The 22000-nt window shown below is 43.7% G+C and overlaps 1 protein-coding gene across 2 annotated transcripts in view; it reads right to left on the bottom strand.

The window, feature by feature from the left end:
* Window positions 1-22000, bottom strand: part of LOC119657377 (neprilysin-1) — a 153939-nt gene that overhangs the window by 31532 nt on the left and 100407 nt on the right. For both annotated transcript variants that reach the window (XM_038064261.1, XM_038064262.1), the window contains exon 3: window positions 10563-10610. In XM_038064261.1, the coding sequence (XP_037920189.1) occupies window positions 10563-10610 (48 nt within the window). The remainder of the gene's footprint in view (window positions 1-10562; window positions 10611-22000) is intronic.

The following is a 22000-nucleotide window of genomic DNA, read 5'->3' as shown; positions in this document are numbered from 1 at the left end:
TTAATTTTACTTTGAATTTCCGATGTCAAACCGTTCAGATTGTCCGTGGGAGGGATGGACTGCAAGGCAGTTTTTAGATGCAAGGGACCTATTTTGTATTTCTGTTGAATTACAATTGTGTTACTATGAATGGCTATTGGTTTATGCCTGCTCTTAGAAATCAGTTGTGCCAGTGCGGGCCAGGACTAGAATATAATATTGGAATTAGTGAGGGTCACATCTGGGGCAGATGCTCTTGTTTTGCCATTTGTTAACTGGTCCGCAAAGGCTAGTGAACCGTTGTTGTGTGGTCTATAGTCTGATCTGTATATTGTGTTTGAGAGATATCTCCCTTTACTATTCTCTATGGAGTCCCCGAGAATAAATGACCTGACATTTGGGTCGCCCGTTATTATTGTGTTTGAAGTATTGTTAGACTTTGTATATTATATTGTATATTGATGTTGACCATTTGCAATTTCTATGAATGTTAAATCGCTCGTGATGTTGAGTTTGTCAGTCTGTTTTTTGATTTTTTGTTTGTCTTCTGCCAAAGACGGATATTGTACCTTTGAGGAGATGCTGTTCATGAGTTTGAGAATTTGCGACAGTACCTTTTGATATTCGGATACGACAGTGTAGGTTGGGTGTTTGAAAACAGGAAGGTTTGGCATAGGTAGTCAGCTTTGGGAAAGGGTGTTCTGGTGTTCGGGCGTGGATTTGATTTGACTGCAGAACTGATTTTTTTACTCCCTCTGATGGTTCTGTTGAGGATTCCTTGTCCAGTTGTTTGGACTTGCTCTTTTCCCCAGCGGAGGGAATGCAACGTCACAGTCAACATCGCAATCCAATGAATGATAATAATTTTTTACTTCTTTGGTAGGTTCCTTCGTGGAGATATTTTTTATTGCTGCCGTCTTCAAATGTTCGACTCAGATGGTGCAATTTCTGTCTCTGGCGTCATGATCTGTCTTGCCGCATAGAGCATTTTTTTTCGCAAGAGTTGCAATCATACTGATCTTTAGATCCACTGCATTTTAAGGATCTACTCGATTTCGCTTTACAGTTCGAGGCAATGTGGCCCAATCTACCACAAGCGAAACATTGTCTTGGTCTGTTCAAGTCATGGTTAACCTCTACCCTCACGCTACCTATTGAGATATGTTTGGGGATCTCAGACCCTACGAAGGTTAGTTTGACTGTTCGAGATGGAAGGAAGATATTTTTGTTTTCCTTAGATCTGAAATTTAGCCTTTTTACTTTCATCACTTTAATCGGAGAGTTAATATTCTGTAGTATTTCTTTTTCTGAGAAAACCCTGGGGATACCTTTAATAATCCCAAACCTGTGGGTATCCCCCAAAGAAATGTATACTTTTAGCCCTAATGCGCTCAAGCGATTGTCGGATGCCAGGTTGTTCGCACAGGACGTTGACTTACAATAAACTTTTATCCTCGTAGGTCCATCTTCCTTGACCATAATTACCTGGTCATTGGGATTAAGACGCCTCGTAAGCTCATGGAAATTGAGCGGTTTGAAAGACTCAATTCTTTCCTGACCATTAATTTTTTCTATGTATGGCGTGGGGTTGTACACATACTATGTACGCTTTACATTGAGTGTTCACGATGGATTTGTACCCTGAGGTTGTTTGCTCCACAGAAACTATATTTTGCTTTTCCAGGGGAGAAAAGGTTTTACTTAGGTCCTGAGACTGGGCAACCTCAAGGAAAGCTTTGAGTTGAGGCGTGACTGGTAGAATTCCAGAAACCTTTTGCTGTTTAATCATGGGAGATTGAATTGGGGATTTCCTGTTTAGGACATAGCCACCGATTTTTGTTGGACTTTTGAACTGTGGCTCTACAGGTGCCTGAAGAGATGTCGAAATTTGGGTGACGGACCGGTCTGAATTTATCTTCCCCCTGTCCGGGGGTTCACAATCCCTAACCTCCATAGCCTATTTTAATTAAGGCAGAAATACCTGTTTACAGGGGAAAACACACAAGAGATTTAACTTCAAACTAAGCAGCACTGTCGATACAAACACGAAGTGCGTCTGCCCACGGCAGATGTCACGAAACAACTGGTTGCAGATTTGTGGTTGAAAGAAGCAATTTCGAGGATATATTCGCTGAAATACATCTGTGAAAAGAAAGTGCAGCTCTGTCTCGTGTTTATCGTTTAACCAGATTTCTGTTATGTAGAATCGAAAAATTGAATATCTAATTATTCATATTTTTTAAGACACATTAAACCTATATAATGGGTTCAATTAGAAAAATCAGCGGTGTTTCCGAGGCACTTTAAAATGTGCGCTGGTAACTTCCGGTCCATAATCCTTTGTTAGCTTAACGCAACAAGACTGATAACTGGGGAAGCAGTGAAATGAAAAAAGTTTCCTCTGAATGTGACCTTTTTACCCTTCTTCCACACTATATACTCAAAGCTTGAAATCAATTCTAATCGTTTATTTATTTCGGCAATTAAGTTGTATCTGTAACTTTACTTTGAGGACGGTCCTTTCCTGGCATATTGGTAGATTCTGCTTGAATCAATCATTAACCGACCTAATTCTCACATGGTAGGAAACTTAATAAACTTAGATTCATAAGAGTTTTGCTAGGAATTTTTGGTCCGCTGAGGATTTCTTCAATCGATCTAATCTTTTCACTTTTTAGAAAGCAGATATGTTTTGTCTAGCATTCGGAGCACGCGAACTATATTAAGTATCAATAGATGGAAGTGGGATTTAGCATCATTGAATTAATAGATCTTTTATAAAGAGTGCTTTTATCTGGTGTTGATTCTGGGAAATAATCAACTTAATGGAAGTGATCAAATGTAGTTTTCCAATATATTCAAAGGAAAATAAATCTATTCATTGTCTTTCATTCCACTGAGGAAAATCGTCTTGAGTTGAAATGAATTTTTGTATGATTTTAAGCTATAATTTAATCATTAATTTTCCATTCCGTGTTTCTCGTCAAGTTTTGATTTGGTGATAATAAATGCAAGTTCATAACATTTACATAAATATCTTAGCTGACAAAATTTGTTCCGGGTGTGACTTTTATCGATATGATATTATTGTTAATAAATTTTGATTACGACAAGACAATTTCAACACCTTCTTCCGCGAGCATGTGGTGCATATAGAAATAAATACTTTGGTAGATTTCTTTGAGATGAAGTTGATGTCATGGTAAATTTTAATCATTAATAAACTGGTTCCTTCCTGTATTGTTCGAAATTTTTAATTGCGCATCTTATTGTGTAGAGGTCAAATGAATGTATATGAGAGGCTGAAACACGTGTTACATGAAAAAATGATGATATCTTTCAAAAATTTTGCCCAAATAAGATTATTATATCTTAAAAGTGTGGTTTTATTCACAAAAACCAGTAAGTTATGATATGCTAAGGTCTCCTGTTTGTTAGGAGTAGGATGAGCACCGTCAGCCCTAGAATGATTCACAGTCAAGTTATGGTATGTATGTATATATGTATTATAGATACATGCATCTGGGGGTCAAAAGGGTTCGGGCAGACAAGGCAAAGTTGCGGGATGGCAATACCTCCCAGGCGGTAACCACGGATTACCACTAGTCAAACTTGTGGTGAACTAACGTAAGCGAAGACGACGACCAGGCATTGCATTGATTTATGATTTGGCAAACAATTCGGAATAGGTTGCACATGATGATAGCTGTGGCATTCTGTTACCTTAGCACCTTAGTAGAGACTGACATCTCGTGGAAGTGCCTGTTACAGCTGCCCCAGTCCCTATATTGAGCGTGATAGGACTGCAAGTATGTTCAAAACGACAACACCGTTAAGTTGACAGTGCAGGATCAGTTGAGGTGGACTCCTGACTAACGCCTGATCCCGACCCAGAACACGAATTCCCATAAGCATTGTGTTAACCCACGCGGAACTTTCCTGCTGATATAGACGGGGACCATTTAAGGTGACTGTACTTTCAAGCGGAGATAGCGGCTTGCAGCTGGGATCCAAATTAAAATGACAACATCAAAAACAACAATAAACATGACGACACAATCCGTCTACAAGAAGCGCGTTCATTGTGACGCCACCTACTGAAAAAGTAGAAAGGCTCAGTGCTTCAACGGTGAAGGCAACTGGACGAGGAAAAGGGAGTGACACTATAGAGGCTAAGAACAAATAATCGACAAAAGGAGGCGATGGGAAAACAACGTGGATCTGCTGACGAGGATGCAGCAAGAAGAATTCTGCGAGGTGATAACCAAACGGACCAAACAGCGTCGAAAGGAGAAAACTCGGCAACAACAAACTAAGTTGAATAGCGACGGCAGTGGCTCCACTGTAGCAAAGTCGAAGTCGACTACGGCGACAATATCAGTGCGAAATAAAAAGAGAATGGCAAACCACGGTCGGAAGCCATTCTTATCAAGCCAAACGCTGGGAGATCTTCCGCGAAATTTCTTTGAGAAGTTCATAGCAACGCTTAACCATAAGATGTTGGGCTAGATGTTAAATCTATCCGGATTCAAACCGGCTATACACTTGTCGGGCTTGGGTCGAAGACTAATAAGAAGAGTACATTTTGCGAGACAGAAAGAGGTGGAGGAAGCGTTAAAAAGGGATTATCCAGGTGTGAGTACCCCTAAGGTGGGAGTTACGTCTGTCAACTCCAGAGAAAAAAAATGCAGCGAACTAACTTCTCTATTGCGGAAAAATAAAGATCGGGTCGATTATTTGCCGAATTAGTCGAAGGGCAGTTCCACTGAACTGTTTTATGTTCTGGGGCGGACATATAGCAGGGGCTTGTAAGGGGCAGGATAAAAGCACTTTGTGTTACAGATGTCTCGAACCCCGTGTATAAAGTGAAGGCTGAGTCAGCAAAATGCTGTATCCTTTGCAATGACCGCAGTCTACAGAAAGAAGATGCAGCTAAGGTTCCAGGTTCTGGGCGTTGTTAGCTCTTCAAAGAAGAATTACAGAAAGCGAAAAGTAAAGCACCATGATCCACATCCTGTAAGAAAACATGCATAGGATTGCAACTGCTGACGATCTGATGGGGCGGATGGTGCAAGAAAGAAGAGCTGATTTGCTGATTCTCCGCGAACAGAACCGAGATAGGAGCTCACTATCGTGGCATGCCGATGTATCCGGCAGTGCTGCCATCTGAATGAAAAATTCTGTTAAGGTGCTAGTAAGTGCCCACGGTGGAGGAGATGGCATCGTTTGGGTTGTTCGTTGTGCAAAAGTGACGTTTTTCAGCGTGTATCTCACGCCGAACGAATCAAGCAACCTTTTCGGAATAGGCTCGCGACCTTGGAGGACGAGATTCAAAATACGAAACTAGTTGAAGGATAGTTTAACGCCACAGTCCTTGAATTGGGCATGCCTCAACCAGACTCTCGAGGCACACAGATTTTGCAGATGGCTGCCAAGACAGGATTTATTGTCCTAAATACCTGTATCACTCCGACATTCCGACGCACTGTTTGCAAGGGCATTACCCCTTACGTAACTTTTGCTACGGAGTCATTAGTGTCAGCGGTCCAATGATGGAAAGTACTGGAAGAATTCACGGCCAGTGATCATCAGTACACTTCATTCGAAGTGAGAAACGGCTTTTCTGAATGTTGTGACGCCCGGGTGGAAGATCAGAAAAGTCGTTGTTGCAAAATTTGTCGGAGTTGTCGCAAGAAGCGCAGATGGATGAACTGCAACTGAATCGTTAGTTCATTCAACAATGAACCTTATCATCGCAGCTCGTAATGCATAGGCTCCCAAAAGGAAACTCCCTCACGGAAAGAAGTGCAAGTCTACTAAGGAACTGCGTCAGACTGCGGCGAATTGCTGATCAACGCCGTAAACAGGTAGCCATGGGACCTCGAGTATAAGCTGATTACCAAAAACCCGGTGCCCACCGGTCCCCTGTTCTATGGAAGCAGCGAAGATGGAAGAAATCGTACAGGCCCTTTTTCTTGTCAATCTCATTTGTACTGTCGCTGTCGATGAAGGAAGGAGTACAGAGGAATGCACACTCTCCACGGCTGGATGGTATTTCCAGCGTAGTGTAAATACAAGTCGAACTTGTTGCTCGACATATTGAATGCATGTTTGACAGTGAGTGTTTTTTCCTTACGTTGGCACATTGCGAGACAAAGGCGGAACCGAGGCACCGTCAACGTGTCGCCCGCGCAGTATCTTGGACACAGCGGGGAGGCTCCTTGAGAAGCTAATCAAGACACGACTGACTGACGCAATATGTGTTGCGGGAGGCTACTCACAACACAATATGGCTTAGCGTTGGCCGATCCAGTATTGATGCCAGTCAGGAGGTGGTCCAATTAGTAAAACTGGTTGGGTCACACAGTTACCACTGTTGGCAAGTGGTGTTCCTTGTGATCCTAGACGTAAGAAATGCCTTCAATTCTGCGAAGTGGTGGCACATGCTTGAGACCCTGGAAAATCGTTCCATACTTCAGGTTACCTACTGCGTATGTTGAGGGACTATTTAAAGGAACGTGCGCTACTCTACGAGATCTGGGAAGGATAGCGCCGAATGAAGGTTACATCGGGTGCAGCTCAGGGATCTATCCTTTGTCCGGAGCTTTGGAACCCTTGATGTGATAATCTTCTTCGACTCGAGATGCCTCATGAATCGCATCTGGTTGGATGCGCGGATGATGTGGCGGCATTAGTTACCGCACGCCCGCTTGAGCAAGCTCAATACACACTGCGAATGGTGATGCGGCGAGTAAGCGGTTTAATGTGGTAGTAGACGAATGAAGGGCTCAAAAAAGTCATAGCGACTGTAAGTGTTCCCCAAGTTTCCATATTGGCGTTTCCGATGTGGAGTATTGTGTATGACGTTTGAATGTTTTATAAACGACCTCTCAGTCGTTGTATTTGCGGAAACTAGTAAAGTAAAACTATTCATGCCATCAAATCATGGCTTCGAATAGACAAACTAGAGGACGAAAAGTGGGGGGGGGGGGGTTCATTACCCATCATATGAAAAACACTGGTATCACCATTATCATGTGAGCAAAAGAAGTCCATAAAGGCTGATCAATTTCTGGCAAGGATGGGAATACCAAAATATAGTGATCGCCTTGGTGAAATTCATCCTATTATATGCGGCTTTTATCTGGGCGGAAGCAGTGAGTAACTCTGAGAATCGAAGAGGGTGAGTTCGGTAAGCTAATAACACTGATAGTATGAAGTACGTTTAGAACAACATCGCGTGGGGCAGTGCTTGTCATCGCATAAATGATCCCTCTAAATCCTCAAGTGAAAGAGGTACACTATACTCGCTAAAGAGGGAAGGAAAGTCTGTTCGAATCGACAGTGAATTTCCGACACGCCGCTAGTAAGGAGTGCAAAGGGTATACCAGAAACGATGGGATAATTCCGAAAAAAGTCATACACTGATCCCGGTCGTATCAAAGCCGGCTATCAAATACCGGGGGGTAATAATTGATAATTGACACCAAATTGAGTTTTAGGGAACACCTAGAGTATGCTTGCCAAAAGGCAGCCAGTGCCACCACGGTACTTGCAAAAATGTTGCCAAATATTGGTGGGCCGAAACATTGCCGGAGATTGGTGCTAGCCGGAGTGGTGCGCTCCATCCTGCTCTGCTCGTTGCCTGTGTGGGCAGAGGCGCTTGCAAACTCTCAGAGACGGAAGCAGGTGAACTCGGTTTACCGGCGGAGGGTTTGCAGTGCTTTTAGAACCACATCAGATGAGGCAGTATTGGTGGTGGCAGGCATGATCCCGGTTGACATTCTGGCCAAAGAAATGAGTGTCCTGTACAATGCAAGACATATGGAGGGACATGCACAGCGTAGAAATGCGGCAAGGTCAGAGTCGCTTGATCTCTGGCAACGCAGATGGAACGAGTCTACGAAAGGTCGGTGGACGCACAGGCTCATTCCCAACATTAGGGTGTGGCTTGAGCGAAAACATGGGGGGACCAACTACCACATTATCCAGTTCCTCACGGGGCACGGTGGTTGCTACAGGCAGTAATTGCACCGCTTTGGGTTGGATGATTCTCCGAACTGTCCCAGATGCGATGCATACCGGAGGATACAGAGCATGTGATGTTTCACTGCCCACGATTTGCGATGGAGAGAAGGAGCTTAAACCAGGTGCTGGGCAGGAGCGGGACCCCGGAGAGCTTGGTTACTGAGATGCTGGAGTCCGAGTGCCTAAGAGCAAACCTACCCCGCGAAGTAATACCTCAGTGGTGGTCCCGCGGGGATGGGGCTGGAGAGACCGGGGGGTGTGAATCCCACACGCGCCCGCTGTAGTTCCGCCGTTCGGGCGGCGGAGCTGCGGCGTACGTGTCTTTCTAAGATTTTCCACCTCCGTGTACGCAAAAAAAAATGCACTGATCCCGTGTATTCAGACATGAGTTGAAGGAAACCAGGAAAATCGAAATACCACCTGAGGTAGCTACGTTGGGACATGGTGGTTATAATACGTTTGGAACGTACATTTCGGACCCCACAACTTTGCAAAGGAGGTACTGAGTTCGACTGCGTAACATAAACATGGTGCTGTAGTTTTGAGCTCTCCCTGTAAAGTAATCTTTCACCGTAGGGGTCCTCCAGGTTGCGGGTTGGGTAGGACTCACATTCAGGGAAAACAACTCGTTACGAACCAATACCCTGTTTTGTAATATATATATATATAATACATAGACTTGGGTCACTATTTCGTTAGCATAATTCATCGCCTAGAATCCATTCTTTCAATCAGGTAAAAGTGTATCTTGAAGCCATTCACAACAAAACGTTCAGTAACACCTATAAGGGGGAAGTAGATGTAGCCAATAACCGTAGTTAATAGACGTCTTGGAGACGAAGCACCAACAAGCGACGTTCACAACCACCTGAAGAAAGTTATCATTGATACGGCCACAAACATACTTGGACCAAGCCGCAAAAGGAGTCGGAACGACTGTTCCATGATGAATGTAAGCTAGTAACGAAATGGAAGTGGTGCAGAGACCTATCACAAACGAACTAGCAACGGCAATGTTGCACTCTCAAAGAGTACGGGCAAGCGCAGAGAATTATCATGAACTTCGTCGAGTGGAGAAGCGACTTCACAGACAGAACAAGAAAGCTTGGGAGAACCAAGAATTCTGTGAAATCGAGAAGTACAGGAAGCAGCTGCACCAGGCGTGGAAGTTTCACCAGCAAGTCAGCAGGATGAAGGCTTGTACAACTCGATGCTAATCTTACTGAGACAAACAGAGAAATCTAATTTCCGACCGCATTGGCATATTGAAGCGATGTGTTGAGTATTCATCAACGTATGCTTAAGGTGTAGGACAACGAATCAATGCTGGACGATTGGCGAAGAGCCATTATTTGTCTCATACATAAAAAGGGAGATATCACGCAGTGTAGTAATTATAGAGATATGACGTTGTTGAGTATCATCTATAAGATATCTTGCTAAGCCGGATAGCCCCATACGTTTAGAGATGATGGCCCATATCAAAAAGTCTTGAAAGGGGTCGAAAACCTCTACCGATAACAGGTACGACGATGTAATCCGCGCACGTTCGTTGGTTACCAACAGTGCCTATTTGAGCTTACATAAACTGTCTCCCTCGAAACGTCTCACCATAAGGTCAAAGCTTTTACTGTACAAAACAATGATCTTGCCAGTCCTCATGTATCGCTCGGAAACGTGGGTTCTTAGCCAGAATCTCCTAGCCGCGTGCGAGAGGAGAATCCTTCGAAAAATTGATGATGATTTACTGTTAAATACCATATTTATGGGGACCATGTCCTTCGAAGTAGAAATGCGTTCAGAGGGCTTTCATCTGAAAATGAGAAGGGCTATCAGCGGTTGATCTTAAGTGTCCTTTGTAATTAGTCGCTGATACTTTATTTTAATAGGCAAAAGTTTCGTTTATTTGTATTTATGAACGATTTCGCATAATTAATATTCTCTCATAAATAACCTGATTAGTTTGATTTTAGTTACTTTATCCATCACTTTATAAAGCAGGAGAATTTTCAATTTAATTACTGCCTTGCATTTCAAGCTGCTACCATCTGCCTTCCGTCTATACTGCTTCTGTCTTATCTTATTTCTTCGCGGATTCCCGGTGAAAGTACAGAAAGCAGCTCAGATTGGATAAGGAGTATGATTACATTTGAGCTGTAAATGGCCAAGGTTGAAAAGAGTGCAGGTGCTAGCGCTCTCTTGGTCTTTATTTGTCGAAAAGAACGATATCTGGTTCCTGAGTCCTGGGAGCTTTATACCGATGCGGTTGGCATGTATTGATCGTTGAAGTTCACGTGCGGGGCTTAGAAGATAGAACAAAGTACGTAGATTTCCTACAAAGTTAAAAGAAATCCTTCAATTCCATTTAGCGTCCTTCAATTAAATACCCCCACAAGGGCTACGAGTTTCGCCCCACAGCGATTAGAGATATATCTAAATTAACGTAACCACAATGTCTGGAATTGAATGCTGCAGTCAGGAAATCGAAATTGAGCGCCATACCTACAGTTATAGACATGTACATATACATACAATCAACCAGTTTAAGCACTCACCTGTCCTGACACATTCTTCTGTAAGGCATATCTCCCGTTGCGATTTTCCTGGAAATAAACAAAAACGAGAAGCAAATGTTTATTTTCCTCTTAGTGCTTGTAGTGAATAATAAAAACAGGAACAAAAGTTGGGAAACACGAGAATTGTTATATCGTTGGAGTGGAGGAGGACCTGAGGGAGGAGCGTGAGTTGCTGTGTTTACCTTTCGCTACAGGAAGTGCATACCTGCAAATGGAGTTAAAATAGGATTAGGAATCTGGGTCAGAGAGGATTGCAACAGGTATTGCATGAAGTGGGACGATAGCATTTGGTCGTGTTTTTAAGGATTTACACGATGGTGTCCTTCGATTGTAGTTTTCAGCTGGATTTACTAAATGTTGGAGCATCATTTGTTAATGTTTACTAAATAGACTTTGGGGTATTTATTAGACGAAATGGGGATTACCAATGAGCTTTTGTTGAATCGTCCACATGGCGATTAGTAAATGCAATTAGAACAATGAAGACCTTCCCAGGACTTGTTAGAATCATAAATAAGGAATAAATGTTCCGAAAATGCAGAATATGCTGTGATAAAATATTCAACAAGATATTCTACTTTCCGGCAGCAAACATGCTCCGGTACTCCTGCAAATGCGAAAGGAAAGTTTTTCTGCGATTCTATGCCTAACTTTTTAAAAAGTACTTCGTCAACAACATCCTCATCCATATCGTCATGCATGCCGAACATAGCCCAGTCCCTGCTTCAATATTCAACTTCCATAAACACATCATTAAGTACAATGTTTGTGCCAGTATACCCTCTTGACATATCTGCCAGCATATACAGCCAGGACACGAAAGTTAACAAATACTCTATGTGCAACAAAAGCTGGCAGCGGAAGGATCGAAAGCGGCAGGAGAAGCACGCACACTTGAAACTTTCACAAGTGTGTATAGCAGGAAAAGTTTACGCTCATAGAACAGAAACGCTCCAATATTTACAGAAAACAGGGAAAGGCAAAAGAAGCAACAGGTGAGGACCTTTCGAGAGCTTTGCTAACTCATTCCACCCTTTGCCCGGTTTTAAAATCGTTTGCTCAATAGCTTTACGGGAGGCTGGGAAGGGAAAGTATGCGTGAGAAAAGGACACACAAATTGTTTGAGGAGGCTTTAATGAGATATTCACGAAATAGTGGTTGTTTGTGTGGAGGACCGAGAGGTGCTTGTCTGCAAAGGAAGTGTTACCAAGTGTTTAATGTTAACAGACTTGTACACTCTCGCAACTATAGAAGAACGTTGGAGGTGGTGATGACTTGGTCCTAGTAATCAAACTCATTAGGAGACTTGATAAGTTTTCGCTTTAGCCTGTTGAAGCAGGAGATGATTCCTATTTGAAATTATATTTCAAATATGAAAAATCCAATAACAAAATTCGCGCATACTCCACTCACTTGACTTGTTTAGTTTTGTTTCTTATGGAAATGGCTGGAGACCTTAGGAAAAGGATGGCGTGCCATTATTGCACTACTAATTCTACGACGAGCACAGTTTTTTTTGGGTAGGATGGGTGAATCAAGTGTTGGGCTTCCGCGACGATACACCGTTGGACTGCCAACTAAACACCTCCCTGTCATCAGAGAACTGACATATTACTTCAGGCTAGCCCTCCAGTTCTCCCGTTTTCGGGTGCTTTTAAGTCAGGGAATTTATTGCACCAACGGGAAAGGAGAGGAGGAAGGAATTTCTTAGTTAAAGGAACCACTTGCCATCTGGCCAATCTATCGGCCGAGTTCGATTTTTATCGTGACAGGAAGAACCCGGACGTAATTCGCAACAGGACCAAATCCATCCCATCTTCCAAAAGAGAAAAAGTTGTAGTCGGCGTCGTCTGTCATTCCATTGCAGAACATACAGTCAGGAGATGGTGCCTGCCCAATCTTGTGCAGATAAAACTTAGAAGGCTTAGAAGTTTAATCAATCTCACTATGATTTCGATTCAGCTATAGTTCTATAGAAGTCTTCTACAGGGTGCGGCAGCATAATTTCCCTTTTTAAAATGCGCGCCACTCAGTTAGTTGTCATAGCGGAGCGCTAGTGGTCTCGTTCAAGAGGGGATACTGTAAAGTTTTGTCCCGACACGGTTCAGTCGCCATCATGCGTTGGAATAGTGAGAAGCGTGCCTTTGCCGTTGAGGTTTTCTTTTCAAGCGGATGTTCGGTTATTGCAACCCAGCGTGCATTTCGGAATCGCTTTAATTTAGCCCCGTTGGCTCCCGTCCCAGACCGCAAATCAATTGTTACATGGGTCACTACATTCAGACAAACTGCAAGTGCGACAAAAGGAAGAACTGGAGTCCCTCGGCCCGTTAGATCACCTGAGAACATTGAAGTAGTGAGAGCGTCGATGTTGCGATCGCCACGGCGTTCTGCACGCAAACACGCATCTGCCCTTGGACTATCCGATCGTTCTGTGAGAAGAATTCTTCGTGATGATCTTCATTTTCATCCCTATAAGTTGACGAAAGTGCAGGAACTTTCAGAACGTGACTTCAATTCTCGGATGAACGCGTGTGAGCTTCTTCTTTATGTCGTTCCCGAGGGTGCTATTGTTTTTTTTAGCGATGAAGCCCATTTTCATTTGTGTGGGTCGGTTAACAAATAAAACATGCGCTACTGGGCTGACACCAACCCTCGAGAATTGCATCAAAAGCCTTTGCATTCACCCAAAGTCACAGTGTGGTGTGCAATTTCCTCAGCTGGAATTCTTGGTCCCTGGTTTTTTGAGGAAAATGAGGTTACAGCGACAGTGAATTCGGACCGGTATGTAAACATGCTACAGAATTTTTTGTCCCACGGCTAGAAAATTTGGATTTGGGGGACACTTGGTTCCAACAAGACGCTGCAACAGCAAACACTTCAAGAGCATCGATGGCTGTTTTGAGGGAGCACTTTCCAGAACGCCTTATCTCAATTAGAGGCGATTTCGAATGACCGGAACGCTCTCCCGATCTGTCCCCGTGTAATTTTTTTCTATGGGGTTTTTTGAAATCCCGTGTTTATGTGAACCGTCCAAGAAGCCTACAAGATTTGAAGACCAACATCCAAGAAGAAATTGCCAACATAACACCTGCTATGCTAACAAGAGTCATGTCAAACGCCAGAAATCGGTTTACGCAATGTATGGAGAATGGGGGGCGTCACCTAACAGATTTGATCTTCAAAACAATGTAAATAAAAACGCCGCACCCTGTAGTAAATATAGGGCTCTCAACATTCCTCATTACCTGACTTAAGACCGAGACTCCAGCTTCGAGGAGCAGTTTCGAGGAGCAGTATCGGTCAAGATCAGTGACTTTGACCTTAGCTTGATGGACTGCATCTACGACCACCCTAACAGTATTCTACGTGGATTTCCCTGCTCTGATGCCGAACTGCCTTGGGGATAAGTCCTCGGCAGTATACATCGCTTCAGCGAGTCTACTCCTGCTAAGCTTTTTGGGGAATTTTTCGACTGGTAGATGCGGTAGATGCGGACTCAGCGGTATGCTCAAGGCAGCTCAAGGTATCCTTTCTCTTCACTTCAGTTTTTGAGCGACAAGGAAAAATGACCTCCTTCCGGCAAGCGTTGAACGCATAGAGCAGAAAGTCTGGTCGTCGGTGGAACACTAGTTTATATATTTCTGCCGGGATACCATCAGCACTTGGCGCCTTCTTATTTTTCATAATGAGCTGCTCGAGCTCTTTTATGATTAAAAGTGGCAGCCCTCGATGACTTCCGCGTTACTACTATCAACCTTTAGCTGCTTATTTGTACTTCGCGTTCTGTCCATCGGCGAAGCTCATGACGCTCTCTTCAGATCGGCAATTTCTGCAGTCCACCAGTTTATAGAAGGTTTGTCTTGGCTGGGCTTCTCCGGGTTGTGAAGCTTCATAGGCCATCGTTATTAGGTTCAAAATTGAATCTATGACAGTGTCAGATGTGAGGCCACCACTCCCCGAAGTGTCCTCCAGCGTGACTCTGTTTGTTCCAAGAGCGAATCTTTCGATTTTACTCTCGCGACGCGATTTCGACGCAAAGATTACATCAAAGACGCTTCCTTTACAGCCCAGGGGCCGGAACGTTGGTGTGGATCCAGTCCATCACCCGGCCTTACGCTTATGCACTAGATGTCAGAAGGTGTTGAAAACTACTGACTACGAGACCTTTAATACTCCACACGACAATATTCGGTTCAACCTCCCTTTCCTATGTATGGAGACTCCCCCCCCCCCCCCCCTCCTTAAATTCCACGTAGGACGATGTAACTGACTGTATGCGTAGGCGTTTATAGTTTCCATGGTTCCACCAAATTCGTTGTCAATCGGTATAACCACTTCTGAGCCAGGTAGGTGTGACAGGCAAACAGACAGCTGATTAGCACTAGAGCAGCTTTTACCTCCGCAGCAATCGTGAGTTGTACTCCGCTAATTTGCAGCCCTGAAGACACACGATCCCTGCAGAGAACGCAATTCTGTTTTTCGTTGTAAGTTTTCACTTAATGACCTAAGTGACCATATCTATAGCATGCCGTCCTCCTTTCTAGCTCTGGCAAGTTGCAGACGTGTGTTCATAGTTCGAGCACCTATAACACTTGGTGGGGTGATTTCCACTTCCCGCTGTTAAAAAATTTGCTCGTGTATTGCTCGCCGACTTCCATCACAGTCAGGTTTTGATCGCGTGATTTCGCAGAAGTGGCACCTATCCACCTTTGGACATTCATGTGTGATGGTCACCTCCACTTTCACCTTTTCTGTTTGGCAGTCAAGATCTCGGATAGACGAGAGCCTTGACTGGCCCAACGTAGTCTTGTTAGGTGTCTTTCTGTCTAATTCAACGAATATTCCACCACCCTTCGTCTTCCGACACTGCCTTAGGGCTTCATCTCATAGTGGATTTCTTCAGAATTTCAGCAAATTTCTTGCTATCCATGGGTTTAATGTGGCCGATGGTCTATCCCTCTTCGTTTCTTCGTCTCTTATGTTAATGAATTACTATTCTTAATCAATCGCCTTGGCTTTGGACAAACAGTTTCTTGACCGTCTAGCCTGTTTTTCCTTCTGTCGTTCTTTGACTTTTTTGTGTCCTGGAAGCTACTTCAGACGCAGGCTTCATTTAGTCTCCATTGTCTCTGTTTTTCCCCCAGTTCGTCTGCAGTGGGCTGTCTGCAATCCGTCTGCCGCTTAAAGTGTTCTCAGAGAAAACTAGAGCTGCTTCTGCTTTATGCGCGTCTTCTGGTAGTATCAATGTTCACCTGCAGAAATACGGTTCACGAATTTTTCCAGTTCCATCAGTCTGTTTTTACGCTTTTGCTGCCTTTTTTGGGGGAAAGTGGCCGACAATATACGCTTCACCACTGTCGAGTTATAATAGTCGAGGAGTGCTGTACTCTCACCTTGCGCAGTTCCATGAGACCTGACCTTTACTTAGCTGATCCCGGACGGATTAATGATCGCTCGGGGGCAACGCACATTAGCTGACTAGACTACCGAAGGGGTTGGCGCGTGATACACGTCACTGTATAGTGTCCCGTTTTGTACCGATCATTCGCCGTTCGCTATTCACCGCGCAGGTATACTGCCAGCCAGATCTACGACAATTTCTGCTGCAAAAAATTCTCGTAGTCAACATGGGTATCAAGAAAACTTCTTCTTGTTCTTTCTTTATTAGTCTTTGCTCGTTTGGGAGCGGTTCCTGGTTTAGCTACATCTCTCATTCACTTTGTTTAACTTGGACGGCGTTGAGACGCATTCAGGAAGAGTCAATTAGGTTACGCGCGAAGGTAGAAGCCAGAAGTTTCGATGTTAGCTATGTTGGCGCAGTTAGGGGTATTCGATTGTTATTTTACGCAGATAATTTTCAGAGTAATACTTGTAAGGAGCAGAAAGAAATCGAAAACCTTATCGTCGTTCAGTGTGTAGGGGATAGAAAGCTTTTGCTCAGCGGCATACGCCGTTGACTAGGTCTAACACTGGTAAACTGCGTAACGGAAAACACGGACTGTGGTCTCTAATTGCCAGGCTGGAAGGCAACAGAACTGTCGATATATGTTTGTGGTGATACATCAGATGACCTTATGGTTTCCCGAAGCCGCGAAGATGGAGATTGAGAAGCTGCGAAACCTTGTCTAAAATATGGGCTGTACTATGTATATAGATGCTTTTAACGAGTCTTCAGAAGAATTGTCCATGAAAGAGGTGAATGATCAATTTCTTGAGGCATTCAAGAGCAACAACTGCCATATTAACTACAGATTTGGTAATATTCCGGTGCATATGAACGAAAAAAAACAAAGGAGGATACTGTGGTGGACACGTCTGGTGAAAACTCTTCCGAGATTTCTGAACGAATTGTGGAGACTAAGTAAAGCATGCTAAAGGTAAAGACGGACAACGACTCAAAGGCAAATGCTAGTCAAAGGTGGAGGACGATACTTTGGTGCTGGTCATCTTTAATCATTAATAGAGCTAATAATCAGCACTAAGATAGTGAAGGTAAATGTCCACCGTGCAAAAGTTGCAATTGTTTCTAAGAATCACCAATAATGAAATTGAAATAATGTTGGTTCAAGAACTCTGGGAGTACCGGAGATGGATCCGTGGGGTTTGATAGAAAGAAGTATGCAGGTAAATTAGGACATCACATTGTTAAAATCATACTAAAATATGTAACTAAATTGATATTTGTGAAAGGTTAGTTGTGTGTGTGTGTGTGTATGGTGGGGGAGAAGCTACAGCTTCTGAGCACTCAGGCCGTGTTGGCCCATTGTACTCGCTTCCCCCGTCTAACGGAATATTCCGGATTCGTTCACGTATCGCAGGATTTCCGTTAGTGGATGTGATGCTACCCGTCGCAATTGGAGAACATCGGCACCAAAGATCTGATGCCTGATGCGTCCATAGGCGGGGCATTCACATAGGAAATGCTCCGTGGATTCCGCTTCCTCATTACAGGAGGGACACGTATCATCTTCGGTAATTCCTATTCTGAACATATGCCCAGCTAGTGAATTATGGCCTGTCAGAATGCCCACAATACACCTGCAAGTCCTCCTGCTTTTCGACAGGATAAACTTTGCGGTACGTATGTTGGGTTCTGGCAGGAAAAGTTTGGTGTGTCGAGCAGCATTTAGGCTCTGCCACCTGTCATTATGGGAAACTTGTTCCGAAAGGTTAGTTCCTAGTAAACGAAACCTAGATCCCAACGGAACAAGTCGTTAGACTGGTCAAGCACTGCGAGAAGAAAGCGCTACCAGTTTCCATGTACTACAATCTTAACGCAAATATAAAATGCACGAATACACTTCTTGATGAAATAGTCGGCAACAAGAGGGTTTCGGAGAGAACCTCAATGCCAGATCACAGAATACTAACATTCGGTGTTGAGGGCAACTCTGAAGTTGATGGAATAGTAAGGAACCCCAGAAGAAATGGATATGGCTTATTTCGAGGTGTGCGGTAATATTAGGAAGGAATCAGAAATGGGGGCAGTGCTGGAACACCTGAATTGGGTCATTATTGACGCATATAAGGCCAGCTAACAGATGTCCTGTCCTGTGCAGAGATGAAGCATCAACAAATGATCTTCACCGCCACTTGAAGGGAGTAATCATTGATACGGCCAGAAACATACTTGGCTCAGAAGCAAGAAAATTCGGAAAGGCTGGTTCGACAATGAATGTTAATTGAAATAATTAAAACCTGTTGTTTCTTTTTCGTTGGTGTGAATATTTATTCTTGCAAATACCGATATTTCGGGAACCACTTGTTTCCTTCATCAGTGCTAACAAGTTTATATCATCGTTGCCGGCGACTTTAACCTTGTACTTATGAATACATGCTTCATCAAACGATTGTCGCATCTTCCTTCATTTTATAGTGGGAACAGTAAAGCGCAAATCGACTATATTCTCATAAGACGCCGAAATTTTACCACTGTCACCCTTTGAGACCATCACACCTCAACCCGATAAAATCGCGTGAGGAACGCACTGGCCCGCGGTGCATTAAATGGTGGCGATTTGGTGAGAACAAAGAAGAAATGACCACACTCACATGATTACCGACCATTACGAATGTGGAAGAATCGTGCAACCAAATGAAAGATACGATCCACAAAGCGGCCTCTGCAACCCTCGGGGTCATCAAGCCAGGTAAGCGGTACATCAACCCAGACACTTGGCTTTGGAATGATGATGTTGAAATGAAGGCCCGTGAAAAGAAACGCCGCTACCACATATTTCTCGACGACAAAACCCTGGCCAATTGGCAAAATTTATAAGAATGCCAACCAGGAAACAAAGAAAGCGATTGCTGTCAACCGAGCAGACCATTACAAAAATCTTTACGATAAACTGGTGCTAAAAGCCGAAACGAACATACACAGCATATCGAACACTTCTGTTGTGTTAATAACAAGAACGGTACTTTGCTTACCAACCGTCGAGCCGCCACGGATAGATAGCGAGGAGCAGATTTGAACTGAAAAATTTGCTCATCCTCCACTTCCACAATCATTGCCGACATTTGGATCAGTTCCACCTGTAAACTTGGTGCTCAGAGGTGGCGGTGAGGAGAACGCTGTCGGCCAAACCAAAACTAAGTGGTCGAGGAGAACCTCCACAGTGGTGGCACCGGGAGACGCTGTACTCACTTTGGCTTGTCGGCCGTGATGCTGTAGGCGAATGTTCCAAAGGCCTAATCAGGGTGATCATTTGGTCACCAAACCTTACCAGGGGTATACTGCTACCATGGGAACCGGGATAGCCCCTGGACTCTCATACTTCGGGTGAACTCCCGTTATATGTGAGTACAGCTCGGTTGTTTGCGGTTGGCCGCCTAGTGGGATTTTCATGGGGGTTGTGTTTTAACACGGGTGCCGTACTCCTTAGTTCGGTAGAGATTTAGGTATGTCTTGCATCCACCAGTATGAATGCTAAGCCATGCACTTGGTATAGACTGATACCGTTGTTGCTTGTCTCAGCGGGGCTCTGATTGTGGTCACAAAATCCATCTGTGTTTTAAGAAGAGCGTGGGATTAAGTCGTCCACACAGGTGCTGAGGTTAAACCCTCAAGGACTTAACTGTCAGCGCAACTGAAGTTGAGGAAGCAATAAAACGAAGGAAATCGGGGAAAGCCACAGGACCTGACGATATTGCATCTGACCTCTGCAAAGCGAAGAACTGGGACCCAACACTGTGGCTCAGTGAATTCTTTAATTGGGTTATTTAGGAAAGCACAACACCATCTGACTGCCAAGAAAGTACCACTTTTCCAATATGGGAAAAGAAAGGTAGTCCAGCAGAATGTTGAAACTACCGTTCCCATGCCATAACGATTTTTGAACTCATTCTTGACAACCGACGCAATATACGTTGCGCGGTTACTCATAGAGAAACACCGTGAGAAGCATCGTCCTTTTTACATTGCATTTCGGGATCTAGAGAAAGTGTTTGACCGTGTACTATACGAACTCATCTGGTATGCTTTACAACGACACTCAGTGCCAGAAGAACTCGTGGGCTGGATTCAATTGTTCTACCACGATCCGAAAAGTAAAGTTCGAAGTATGGCGGGTGTATCAAAATTGCTTCGTGTTTCTGTTGGTGTTCATCCAGGTAGCGCCCTGTCACCACTCCTCTTTGTTCTTGTTATGGACACTGTCACACGGGACATCCAACGTCCAGTGCCCTACACACTGCTTTATGCTGATGATGTTTTCCTAGCATCTGATAGCAAAAATTATCTCGGGCAACTTGTCCAAAAATGGAATGATTGCCTCATGCAAGAGGGTTTTACATTGAATCTAAACAATTTAAATTTTTGACGACCGATCTCCATGAAACAGGCTGTCAGCGGCAGTGATCTGCCCAGAACTGAGTAATTTAAACACCTCGGGTCAACGCTATCAGCCAATGGAAGACTGCGTTATGAAATTGCTTCACGCATTAACACAATCTGGATGAAATGGCATTCCACAACTGGTCTTCTTTGTGATCGTTCACTGATACGAACGTCTCAAATTTAACATTTACCGCAATGTCGTCCGCCCTACCGCTCTCTATGGTTCTGAGTGTTGCCCGACTATAAAAGTCAACGAACGGCGTCTTGCGGTAATGGGACGAAGATATTGCGTTGAACTAATGGCGTGACACATTTTGATCACATTCGAAATCAGGATATCCGTGATCGTTATGGGGTTGCACCGATCGTGGAAAAATTGCGAGAGAGGCGTCTTCGATGATATGGTCATGGGCAAATCGCGCTAACGAGAATTCACTTGCCAAGATTGGTCTGAACATCGAAGTTGATGATAAACGACCAAAAGGCAGCCTGAAATAACGGTGGCTTGATACGCTGGATGGGGATTTAAAAGCCTCGCGATTGCACCCAGATCAGGCATTCGATATAGCTGAATGGCGAAACCGGTCACGACGGGCCGACCTCGCTTGTGAACGGGATAAAGGCTGAAGAAAAAAGAAGAAGTACTTCATGTTCATTATACGCCTTAGAGCAAGATGTATGCAAAGATGTTTGAGAATGAGAGTGCTGAGTGCTGTTTGGTAATTAAAAATAAAAGCTAATTTTAATATGGGCTAATGGTTTGTTATATTACAAAACACCCCACTTTAAGTGATTATGGTAGAGTTTAGCTTCTGATTTGCTCCTTCATTGAATTCCTGAGGAAATACTGGCAACACAAAGTTTTCTTGCATTAATGCATAATGGGAGCAGGAGCATTAAGTAAAAGCTTGCCTTTCACGCTTTTTTCTTGCTTTGATGTTGTCGTTGCTGGCCAGCACGGGTCCTTAATAACATAAAGTTGAGGATTAATAATAAATTCAAGCAAAAGCTTAAGGTAATAAAAGGCCATTTGCAATAAATACAGGCTTCGAGTCAAGCGATGCTGAGCAGGTGCCCCAATGTATGGATGGACAAGTAAATTGCTAGTAAACAGGACATCTTTTATAATCAGCTTGTTAGTTCCATCCTCTGTAATAGCTCCTTGCCGCGTGTTATTACCTCGTCCATGTATTGAGGGCAGTTTCAGACGCGACAGAGAAGCGGGTCAACACAAGGATATTGATTTTCTAGAGGATAAAACTATCGATTGTGATTGGAATCACGCAGCGGATAGTGAACTAGAAAGAGGCAGGACTTTGCCTGAACGTACTACAAAATTGGGAGTGAAAGTAAACACTTTTAGTGTCGTTATCTGTGTGTTGTCATTTGTACTTTTCCGTGAGGTTTCATCCTAGTTGACCATGGGTGAAAAGGAGAGAAAAATTTCCATTCTAATGATATGCATAAGAAATTTCAATAAAAAGGGTCAATGGGTTACAGTTTTGCGGAGAGATGATTGTAGGAAAAGATGAAAGAATATTCAATTTTAAAATGTAAGGAGCATTTGGCGAACATT

Source organism: Hermetia illucens, chromosome 5 (genome assembly GCF_905115235.1).
Source record: "Hermetia illucens chromosome 5, iHerIll2.2.curated.20191125, whole genome shotgun sequence".
Lineage (NCBI taxonomy): Eukaryota > Metazoa > Arthropoda > Insecta > Diptera > Stratiomyidae > Hermetia > Hermetia illucens.
The sequence above is the reverse complement of the archived record's forward strand: the minus strand, read 5'-3'. Positions and strand labels throughout refer to the sequence as shown.